At 42.8% G+C, this 11,910-nt stretch overlaps 1 protein-coding gene across 1 annotated transcript; it reads left to right on the top strand.

The window, feature by feature from the left end:
• The first annotated feature begins 2,480 nt into the window (after nucleotides 1-2,480).
• LOC124677779 (dolichyl-diphosphooligosaccharide--protein glycosyltransferase subunit STT3B) lies at nucleotides 2,481-8,233 on the top strand. Its single transcript, XM_047213738.1, has 6 exons — nucleotides 2,481-3,356; nucleotides 4,930-5,460; nucleotides 5,956-6,410; nucleotides 6,539-6,661; nucleotides 7,455-7,514; nucleotides 7,930-8,233. Exons 1-6 carry the CDS (start codon nucleotides 2,481-2,483, stop codon nucleotides 8,057-8,059), a joined length of 2,175 nt encoding a protein of 724 aa, XP_047069694.1. The 3' UTR covers nucleotides 8,060-8,233.
• The last annotated feature ends 3,677 nt before the right edge of the window (nucleotides 8,234-11,910 follow it).

Genomic DNA, 11,910 nt, shown 5'->3' with positions numbered 1-11,910 from the left:
GCCTGCTGCCCGGCGTTCGCCCCTTGCATTCCAGCAACAAACGGCGGCGCCAGCAAAACCATCGTCGTAAATGCTGCCCACATCTCCGCCGTCGCCACCCTCGTCACTGCCATCACGTTGATCCTTGAGACATGTCTTCGTCTCCATCGCCATGCTTAAACTTTGAGTAACATTTAAAATTTAATATAAATAGATATCTTCAAATATTTTTCTAGAGTAGGAGAGGCCATGCCCCCCTACCCTAGGAAAGCTTCTTCATTGTGAACAAGGAGACGTTGGTGTTTTCTCGCCCTAGGGTCCCTGAAATCTATGGACTGGCCTTGGACGGCAGCGACGACGACGTGGCGGGGGCGGGGCCAGCTTGCAGCGGAACCAGTAGAAGTACTAACACAATTGTCCGGTTCTGCGAAAAAGAAAGAAAGAAAAGCGGTTTTGCAATTGTTCTTAATGATTTTGCATCTACAAATGCGTGAAGAAGTTTTTTTTGTGAAACACTGAAATATAATTGTCGACGTAGTCATTTTAATTGGTTTATATTTAAGGCAATCAAACTATAGTAGGAAACTTGTTATATATTTCTACCATTTTATTATTATTTATAGAATAGGAGAATAAGAATGTGTGCTTATATATTAATTCTTAAGTATTTGTAAGTGAAAATATGCACAAATATATTACATATCTAGTTATGGCCTGGGTAGACATATATTAGCCTTAAGGGACCATTTTGTCGACTTCATCCAAGGGCCCCGAAAAATATAGAGCCAGCCTTGGTTGTACGTATATGTTCGTGGAATTATTCCGAGTTCTGTTGGTAGGACCGGTCGATAGATTTCAGGGGCCCTAGGGCGAGAAAACAACAAGGGCTCCTTGTTCCCAGTGACGAAGCTTTCCTAGGGTAGGGGGCATGCCCCCCTACTCTAGAAAAATACTTAAAGACATCTATTTACATTAAATTTTAAATGTTACTCAAAGTTTAAGCATGGTGATGGCGACGACAGTATGTCTCAAGTCGTGCATGCAGGCGCTGCACCGCACCAGAGTGTTGGATCCGATCATCCACATTGCATTGCATGCACCCACCAAGATCGATCGATCAGTCGCACGCCCAAGGCATGTGCCGCGCGCTAAGCTTGTATGGAAGTCGCTATGTGGCTCACATAAGTTAATTTCCTTAAGCGAATACATGCCATGTATGGCAATGAACATGGTCATTTGGTTTCAAACACATGAATGTTCATTGATGGTAGTCCGCTTTGCTAAGTTTTTTTCTTTAATATGATAAAGCTTGATAAAATCCATGTTTGCCAACATAACGTGATTTGAGATGTGCGCCATAATTCGCGGAAGGATAAGAAGGGTCCATGTACGTGAGGAAGAGTAGGAGGTCATGCATTGCAGGTCTTGAGTTGTGGGACGTTTAGGTACTCATCTGGTGGTAGGAAAAAGGATTGACATATCGACTGACGAGTACTCATCGGGTGGCAGGAAAGGATCGATCTGCGGGACCGCGCTGGAGGAGATGCCGTCGAAGTGGAATTCATCCATGACTGAGGTTTTCCCTGCTGTAGGTGTTGTAGATGAAGCCAGCGAGGGCGTGGCCAGCCAGGGTTGGTCCTAACTATAGATACATAGCACAAATATTTCATTTGACTTAATATCCGACTCAACTACAACAACAAAGAATTTCATTAGCAAATAAGGTAATCATGATACACGGTCGATACGCACGATTAAAGTTTTAGCAACCGACGAAGTTTAGCTCTCGACCAAAATAATATTTGTAACATCAACAAAAGAAATATATATAGTAAATAACAAGATAATTAAGTCTTAAGCAGAAACACTTCAACAATGATCAAAATAAGGGCATTTTTCTTCTATCCAAGTCCCCCACATTCTTCTCTCCGAGTATCCATCACATTATTCCTCTCTCCAAGTCTTTGTCCTGACCTAAAAAACAAAGTGAAGATAGTTAACACCACAAAATCAACATTCTGTGATGCAAAATCATCAATGGTGGTATCAAGGTTGATATGATCCAACACAACACATGACAAGATACACGCAATCATTTGGTGATGGAAGGCGGTATGTCAACAAACATGAGCTCAAGTTGTTCCAAAGAAAAGAACCGACGCCACGTGAACTGACGACCACGTCTTTCCCACTTTGTCAGCCAATCACCTGGTCCGATCCAAGTGTGGCCCACTGCCCAGTCTCAGGTAATCCCCCGGGTTATCCCTACGAGACAATCCACGTCAGTCAACTGCCACCCAAGCGGATATCCATTCAGATCCCCGACGCAAACCCGACCCGACCCGAGCCACCTCCGCCATCGTCTTCCTTCCCCGATCTCCCAGATCCACCACCACCATCACACCAAACCGCACGAACTCCACTCCCCTAAACCCCGCGCACGCGCGCGCGGATGAAACCCTAGCCACCCGTCCGGCCAGATCTCCCGCCCCGCCGCCGCCATGGCCGCCGCCGCCGCATCCGCGATGCTGGACGCCCTCCCGGCGCCGCTGCTGCGGTCGCTGCGGCTCAAGACGAAGCAGCAGGAGCTCCTCCTCCGCGTCTCCGCGCTCGCGCTCATCTACGTGCTCGCCTTCGCCGTGCGCCTCTTCTCCGTGCTCCGCTACGAGTCCATGATCCACGAGTTCGACCCCTACTTCAACTACCGCACCACGCTCTACCTCACCGAGCACGGCTACGCCGAGTTCTGGAACTGGTTCGACTCCGAGAGCTGGTACCCGCTCGGCCGGGTCGTGGGCGGCACGCTCTTCCCGGGCCTCATGGTCACGGCCGCGCTCCTCCACCGCCTCCTCCGCGCGCTCTCCCTCGCCGTGCACATCCGCGAGGTCTGCGTCCTCACCGCGCCCTTCTTCGCCGCCAACACCACGCTCGTCGCCTACGCCTTCGGGCGCGAGATCTGGGACTCCGGGGCGGGGCTCGTCGCCGCCGCGCTCATCGCCGTCTGCCCCGGCTACATCTCCCGCTCCGTCGCCGGCTCCTACGACAACGAGGGCGTCGCCATCTTCGCGCTGCTGCTCACATTCTACCTCTTCGTGCGCGCCGTCAACACGGGGTCCCTCGCCTGGGCGCTCGCCGCCGCGTTCGGGTACTTCTACATGGTGTCCGCGTGGGGCGGGTACGTCTTCATCATCAACCTCCTCCCGCTCTACGTGCTCGTCCTGCTCGTCACCGGGAGGTACTCGCAGAGGCTCTACGTCGCCTACAACTGCACCTACGTCCTCGGGATGCTGCTCGGGATGCAGATCCGATTCGTCGGCTTCCAGCATGTGCAGTCAGGGGAGCACATGGCAGCCATGGGAGTCTTCTTCCTCTTGCAGGTACACTCTCAAAAAACGTTATCGTTTAGTGAAATCGCCCTGTTAATTGTAGATGGCTTGAGAAGAATGGTTCAGATGAAATGACCCTTCTGTTAATTCTAGGCAGTTCGTAGGACCATTGGCTTGCAGAATGCATTTGGTCACTGTGATTTGACAGTTCGAGAAAATAAAAATAAAAACATCTCGGTTATATGCCAACTTATGTTGGCAAATCTACAGAGTATTCTAGATTGCTAAATTACTAGAACATTAAAGCTTGACTTGAAGAAGATTTAATGGCAACTTATGTCCGCAATGCCAACTTATGTCCGCAACACTGCAGAGTATTGGAATGACTAGATTGAACATTTAAGCTTGACTTGAAGCAGATTTAATGGCATCCTAGCTAATTAGTTTATATTTGGATGGCATCCGTTCGACCTCAGTGAATCGAAAAGTGGAAATTACTTTCAGATTCATATTAAGGGAGTACATGCATTACAAGATACTATTGTCATTCTATTCATCTCTAGGTGGATTGTGTTTCTAGTTATACCTGCTCAACCATGGTTAACATCCGTTCATATCTGTCTGTGTAAACCAACCGGTAATACTCTTGATTCCTAGATATGTAGTGTTGACAATAACAGTCAACCAACTGAACTCATAAGTGTTATGAGTTCACTGCGTATCTTTTCAATGAAATGCCTGAAGGCCTCTCCTCCATTCGTCTTAAGGAAAAAAATGCCTGTCCCATTTTACCATGCCTGTCCCATCTTTTCAATGTAATGGGGGGTGTGAAACTTAGCAGGTGTAGATCTCATGCTGCACTGTTAGTAGTATGGTTGTCCTTCTCAATGTTGATTTACTTAGTTGAATTTCTTCATGTATGACATAACATCAAAAACACTTGAGTTGGAAAGATATGGTTCAGATGATAAGGTCCTTTTAATTGCTTAGGAAGTTTGTACTGCATTGTCTTGGGAAATGCATTTCATCACTGTGATCTCACAGTTCGAGAACAGATCTCTTTTGAATACCAACTGATCTTGGCAGATATGAAAGCATTGGAATAACTAGATGGCTAAATTAGTAGACTATTGAAGTTTGACTTGAAGCAAATTGAATGACATCCTATGTAATTAGGCTGGTTATGTTATTGATGCCATAGTTGATTGAGAAGTGGAGATTACTTATATATTCAAAATATGGGAGTATCGACACTATGAGATACAGATACTACTTCCATTGTATTTATCTTTAGGTAGATTGTAGTTTTGGGTATACCTGCTCATTTACCATGTTTCACTCCATTTCCTATATGGCTATGAAAAGTATCGGGTAGTACTCTTGATTCTCAAATATGTAGTGTTAACACTCAACTAACTGAACTTGGAAGTGTTATGATGTTTACTGCTTATCTTGTCAATGAAACACCTGAAGGTCTCCCCTCCTCTTCATCTGAAGAAAAATGTAAATCGTTTGTTTTTCTGAAACATAACTGGTGTAGATCTATTTTGTTGATGTTAGTCTACTTTCTTTAGGTATAACATTGAAAAGAAAAGTTAACCTAAACCGTTTTGTTCTTCTGCAGGTTTTCTTCTTCTTGGATTGGGTGAAATACATGCTGGATGATGTCAAACTATTCAAGTCATTCCTCAGAATTACCCTGACATGTGTGATAAGTGTTGGCACCCTTGCTCTTGGGATTGGTACTGCATCAGGTTACATATCCCCTTGGACAGGACGGTTTTACTCCCTGCTTGATCCGACCTACGCAAAAGACCACATACCAATCATTGCATCTGTTTCCGAGCATCAACCAACAGCATGGTCTTCCTTTATGTTCGATTTCCACATCCTTCTTTTCCTGTTCCCAGCGGGCCTCTATTTCTGCTTCAAGCGCCTCTCAGATGCCACAATATTTATAGTTATGTATGGCCTCACAAGTATGTACTTTGCTGGCGTGATGGTTAGGTTAATTCTTGTTGCAGCACCAGCTGTTTGCCTTATCAGTGCAATTGCTGTGTCTGCTACAATTAAAAATTTGACAACATTGATCCGAACTAAAAGCAAAAGTCCACAGACTACTGGAAAAGTAACAGGCTCAAAGGCAGCTGCAAAGGTACTTGATTGTCACGTATACTTGCTGTTATATAATTTACCTTTTTCTGTATGTAGTGGCAAAATAAGTAACATTGATCAAGGTTTCTGAAGAAAATGTATTTCAGTCTGACAATCAAGTAGTACAATCAATGTTTCTCCTCGTATATTTTACATCCTTTACTGAAAAGATTTAGAAAACTATATTTTGTTGTGTAGCATAAGAGTAAAACAGATGGTTTTAAACTTATTTGACAATTTTTGGGCCAAATCACAACCAGTGTCAAAGAAGGCGAAGGGACTGACTGATACAACAGTGATAAGAATGCTAGATTTCATGATATGAACCTTGACCCTCTTTGACAAAAATGTGCTTTTGTTAACAACATGCCAATTCCAACTTTTAACTTTAATCGCACATGAAGTTTGAGAGTTTTAGGCTATTTCTGCCAACTGTTCAACATTTTAGTTTTTTACTTCATTCTGAAGCTGACTAATTTGGGTTCTTCTATAACAGGGGGCAGTTGATCAACCCTTGCCTTTCCAACACAATGCAGCTATTGCCTTACTTTTGGGTGCTTTCTACTTGCTCAGTAGATATGCCATACACTGCACTTGGGTGACATCTGAGGCCTACTCTTCTCCTTCTATTGTTCTGTCTGCAAGGGGTCATAATGGAGGAAGGGTAATATTTGATGATTACCGTGAGGCATATTATTGGCTTCGTCAGAATACTCCTACTGATGCCAAGATTATGTCATGGTGGGATTATGGATACCAAATTACAGCCATGGGTAACAGAACTGTTATTGTTGATAATAACACTTGGAATAATACACACATAGCTACTGTTGGACGGGCAATGTCATCTTACGAAGATGAGGCATATGAGATAATGCAATCATTGGATGTGAATTATGTGCTTGTTGTATTTGGAGGTGTTACTGGGTACTCCTCTGATGACATTAATAAGTAAGTTAATCAACTTAATCATGAGTGCATATTATGTAATCTCTTTATTCCTCTGATTGGATGCGGCAGCGAGACAATTTTCTACTGAACGGCAAAACAGAGTCTCTTACTTACCTGTTCATTTCCAGGTTCTTATGGATGGTGCGTATCGGTGGAGGAGTATTTCCTGTAATCAAAGAGCCTGATTACCTTGTTAATGGGGAATATCGTGTTGACAAGGGGGCATCACCAAAAATGTTGAATTGCCTAATGTAAGTACTTGTTCACAAGTGAAGTATTTTGTTGTCTGTGCTGTGATACTGTTTCCTTCCATTTATTCGTATGTGGGAATTAAATTACCGGAGTGGGGAAAATCGTGGTAGTATCGACCAAAATTGTGATGGGCCCTGATACCATTTGAAACCTGAACAGAAATAAATTGTGTTTGTTCTGTAGCGAATCTGCTGAGATTTTTGCTTGTGCAGTATGCATGCTGTGCAAGACTTAAGGCCAGTAGCAGCCAAGGCTTACCCTAGTCTCTTTGTTTCTTTATTGATTAAGTCACTATTCTGGAGATAGAGTTTGATTAGAGATTAGAAAACATAAGGAGTTAAATAAGCTTTGATCTGACACATCAATCTAAGAAGCCTATGTAGAGGGAATTGATGTAATCCCATAGGGCATAATAAACAATTAATAGGAAAACAGAACTGAGGCTGTACCTCCACCAAACCCTACCTTGCCTACCACCGCACCATGGTGCAACCTCCCTCACACGAGTATACTCTCAGTAGCTTAGATCATGATAGTTGTGGTAGGCCATTCAATGGGCCTGGTACTTCACCTAGGTTGTTCCATTCCATGACACATAGATTCTCATTAAAGATGGCTTTTAGGAATATTAGTTATTTTGGATTTTGATGCCTTTTTTATACTGTTAAATGTGTGAGATTTTTCAGGACATTTGTCTTTTCTACTTTCTAGACATGTGCTGCTGTTATCCTTCTATCAGCCATAGGTAACCATATCTGTTTTAATGTGCTTCATCTCCTTTTTTTTGGGCAGGTATAAGCTCTGTTATTATCGATTTGGAGAGCTGACCACGGAATATGGAAAACCTCCAGGGTATTGTACAACTTCACCCTTTTTATTGTTATTTTGTGTGCCGAGTTCAAGATTAATCAGTCCCAAATGCAGATGTCTCGATGTCTTTTTATATTCCCTCTGACCCAAACTAATTGATACGCATGTATCTGGTCTAAAACGTATCTAGACAAAGTTGAGTCGATTAATTTGGGAGGGAGGGCTGTTATAGTTTACAGTTTATTGTTCTTTAAGTTATTGGTGGTAGATAAGCAGCATATGTGCTCACTTCAGCATGCATGATCCTATCTCCTGCTGACTGTCTTTTTCCATAAGACCTTAAGACAGACCGTTTTTTCCCTTAAAACCTGTAGACAACATCCTTATGACTATAGATGCATGTTAACATGTAACCAATATAACTTTGCACGTTTGTGCTTTGCTATTCTCAACGCAGATATGATCGGGTGCGAGGAGTGGAGATAGGGAACAAAGACATTAAGCTTGAGTACTTGGAAGAAGCATACACGACATCAAACTGGATAGTGCGCATATACAAGGTCAAACCTCCAAAGAACAGATCCTGAGGATTCGTCCTGGGAGAGAAGTGGCCGGACAAGTGAGAATGTTTAAAGAGATGGGTTGATACTTGCATCAGGAGAATGCCCAGAAGCGAACTTTTGTTTTGGCAAGACTGACATTAGCTGCCGTAGTGTCATTTTGAAGTTGAGAAAGTGCAATCGTGACATCTGCCTTCACTTTTTTTTTTGGGACTGAGCATGTTATGAGGGAACTGTAGAAGTTTTTGTAAACTTTTTGGGTAGTAACTTTAGATCGTGTTGATTAATATGGCAAATGAAATTTATCAGTGCTGTTTACAAAAGAAAGTGAACTGTTTGTTGTTGTGATTCACCCGTATGTTCTCAAATAATACCTGTGCAAATGCAGATATCAGTTTTTTGCAAGCTATTTTCTCCCATCTTAACTACTCTGTATATGGTCATCGTTGCTGCAAAAGCAGAGTGAGATAGAAGTTTAAAAAAGCAGAGTGTGGTAGGGTTTTTTGGTTTGTGCTAGGCTTGCAAGTGTTGGCTTGCTGGGAGTCAAGTATCCGTAGCCCCTAAACAATTAATTAGGTTCGTGCAGCTCTCTTTTCTACCACCCCCAACATCGGATCCAATGAAGGAGAAGCTTGAATTTCTGCAAGTAGAGGCTTGTTCTCCAATGCCCAGGAATAGCATAAACTGACAACGCCCTTGTCGCTGAAGCTAACACCAGACTATTTGTGTAGTAGGACTATTTGTGTATAGTAGTTAGGGTCTTAGACCTGGAAAATACTTGCCAGCTTTGTTGCCAGGAGAAGACCATATGTCTCACCCAGCCCATAGGTAGGGGCAAAGGGGCGCTCGCCCCAGGCCTTCAGGACGGAGGGTTCTAGCCCAAGATTTTTTACATGCTTGATATATTTGTAAGTAAAGTTTAAAATAATTTGAAAGATTACAGCACTAGCTAATTGAACCGAAAGTCTAAACTGATGGAAATAGACTAGACAGTGCATTTATATTTAACAGTTCCCCCCTCAAGTCCAGGCTATTTTAGTCCTTAGCGTTGGTTTGGTGCATACCGTAGAATCTTTTTTTAATACTGCAGGAGCAGGGTCTTGAACTTACCTCTTAGCTCTGATACCATGAAAGATTGTTGCACTAGCCAATTGAACCAAAAGTCCAAACTGATGAAAATAAACTCAGTTTACCGTGGCTCTTACCAAATATTTATTTTAATATTTACGCTTTAGAATGTACCTTTTAGAATAATTCTATAAAATATACAAGGTCCAAGCTGCAGCTTACCGTGCCTCTACTCCAACTTTTTTAACAAAAAAATAATTAAATATTTTTTCCCGAGGATACAATTTCTCTCTAGCCTTCCCAAATATCCACAACAACACCGACCCTCATAAATTTTTTATGATTAATTTTAAGGATATATATGTATATACACGCGTACACGAGTAACTATCGGTAGAAATAAGAATCATTGCATAGTTCGCTAGATCAATAGAAATAAATATGTTCTAACGTCTTCTTAAAGATTTCGAGGACCATAGATCTTTCAAATGTAAATATTATTTAGTTTGCTATTGCATTACACTAATATTTCTTTTGCCCAATACTAATATTTTTTAAGTTTTTTGTGCGTAATGGAGATTGTTAAGGGGCCACAACACCAATTATACTTAAACTTTAAATAATATACGAAAAGTGAGCTCAAATAAATATATTTAAAAACAATTCTGGAGTATGTGTGTGTGTGTGTGTGTGTGGGGGGGGTGCCCCCTGCCTAAGAAAACTTCACTACGGCCTTTTGATATTGTTTCGCCCAAGGGCCTCAGAAATCTATGGACCGGCCCTACCTCCCTTTTCCCTCCGATGAAGGTTAGTTACTTCGTCCTACCTCCTCCGTTTCGCTCCTCGTTCATGTTTGCTTTGTCCCTGAACCATATATTCTGTGCAGCTGCAACCCTGGCCACCCTCAAGTGCCCTCCCTCTCCTTGCGTCCCCTATCACCCGTGCCTGCCGAAACCCCCGTGCGTCAACTATCAGCGGCAGCAGCAACAGCATCCGGTCAGACGGTCAGTGATCCGGCGGTCTCCGTGTCGGCTCACTGCCCGGCGTGCCCGGCGTGCCTGCCGTTTAACCGGTGCGCTCCGGCGCCAGATGACGGCGGTAGCAGCAACATCACCCTCATACTCTCTGCTTGGAGAGGTGAAGATGCTGGAGGCGAGAGTGCATCTACATGAATTTGCTTTAGGTGTTGATTGCCCTGTATGTTGATGGTTACTCCAAGTTCCGCAGGTTCCTCTCAGCTCCTACTTGATCACTTCGGGCTGCATCAGAAAAGATGGTTGCCACTTTAGCGTTGGTAGCTTCCTGGTTTTGAGACGAGTCCTGAAATCGATGTTGCTTTTCTTGTGGCAAGCCGTTTTCCTGCTCCATTGACATTTCCTTAATCTCCATATCCACTCTTGCAATAATTGCATTTGCTGCAGCAGAAACTTGTGATGGCTTGCACACTTTTCTGCAAAACAAAGTGCCATTCCGAGTTTTCCAAAAACGCCATAAAACAGTGTAGATGGTAGTTGGGGTTATTTGCGGATGCATGGAGGTTAGCAAAGCATGAAACAGATCTGGTGCGGAACGATGATGTTCTGCAATTAACTCAATTTTAATAAACCAAGGATACATTGTGTGCCCGAGAAGGCTGATCTCACTGAACGGGCCAGATAGATAGATACAAACTGCAGTGAAACAAAGTTATAATAACATACTAACATAGTCTATGTCGATGCACAAGATGCGGAATTAGAGAGAAAGGGCGGTCCACGATTTGGCTTCTACTTGTAACTACCCTACAAATCATAATCCAAGAGGACGGATTGAAACTAGGGCTGCAAAAAAAGCTCGAGACTCGTGAGCGGCTCAAGATTAACTCGCTTTTTAGCTCGACTCAAGATCGACTCGATCAGTGGCGGAGCTGGCATGCAACTATTAGGTTCAGCTGAACCCAATAATATCAGTTAATCCTTCACTATATTAGTATGTGGTATTGTTTTTTTTGAGGGAATAGTATGTGGTATTGTTAATAGTGAAAGATTATAGAGCAACACTAAGAGATGTGAACCCAATAAATTCTGGCTCTAGCTTCGCCCCTGGACTCGATAAGAAATGAGCTGAGTATGAGCGTATGCTATAGCTCGACTAGAAAACGAGTTGATCTTGAGCAAGCACTAGCTCACTCATTTTTAGCTCGGTAGCTCGAAATAATATAATTATTTAAATATTTGTGATATAAATTAAAAGTAAATAGGCTAATTTGCTTCCTTATATGTTGTGCATGGGATTATTCTTTCCTTCTGCGTACAATCAAAGCCGGAAGGTTTATTAGGGGAGCAAATTTTAGCATTAACTGTACGTGGTCTATCCTTATTAATAAGCTACCATATGACTCCTAGCCAAATATTGACAGCAGACACGTCTTCTCTAATTTCTACCCTTAGTTCATCCGTGACCTCTCGCTAGTTCGTCCATGATGAACTCTCGCCAGCAGGAGGAAACGCTTGTTCGTTCGACCAAATGCTTGTTTTTTTTTATTTTGAATTATCGACCAAACGCTTGTTGGTACAATGTTTTGCAATTTGTTTTGTACATCTCAGTGAGAGTTAGACAATGCTTCGGAAAAAAAAAAACCGCACTTTTTTTTTTTGTTCAGCATAGATCGAGGCGAGTTCCTTTAATCATATGAATGAATTATCTAAAGGCAGGGAGTGGAGTTTTGGCTCCCAGGTCCAGATGAACCTCTTATCTAGACCATTGATTCCTGCTCCGAGATTGACAATTCCGACAACATTGATTGAGCTACGCGCGTCAGTAATTGGAGA

Source organism: Lolium rigidum, chromosome 7 (assembly GCF_022539505.1).
Source record: "Lolium rigidum isolate FL_2022 chromosome 7, APGP_CSIRO_Lrig_0.1, whole genome shotgun sequence".
In the NCBI taxonomy this organism is placed as follows: Eukaryota; Viridiplantae; Streptophyta; class Magnoliopsida; order Poales; family Poaceae; genus Lolium; species Lolium rigidum.
This window is presented reverse-complemented; position numbering and strand designations above follow the sequence as displayed.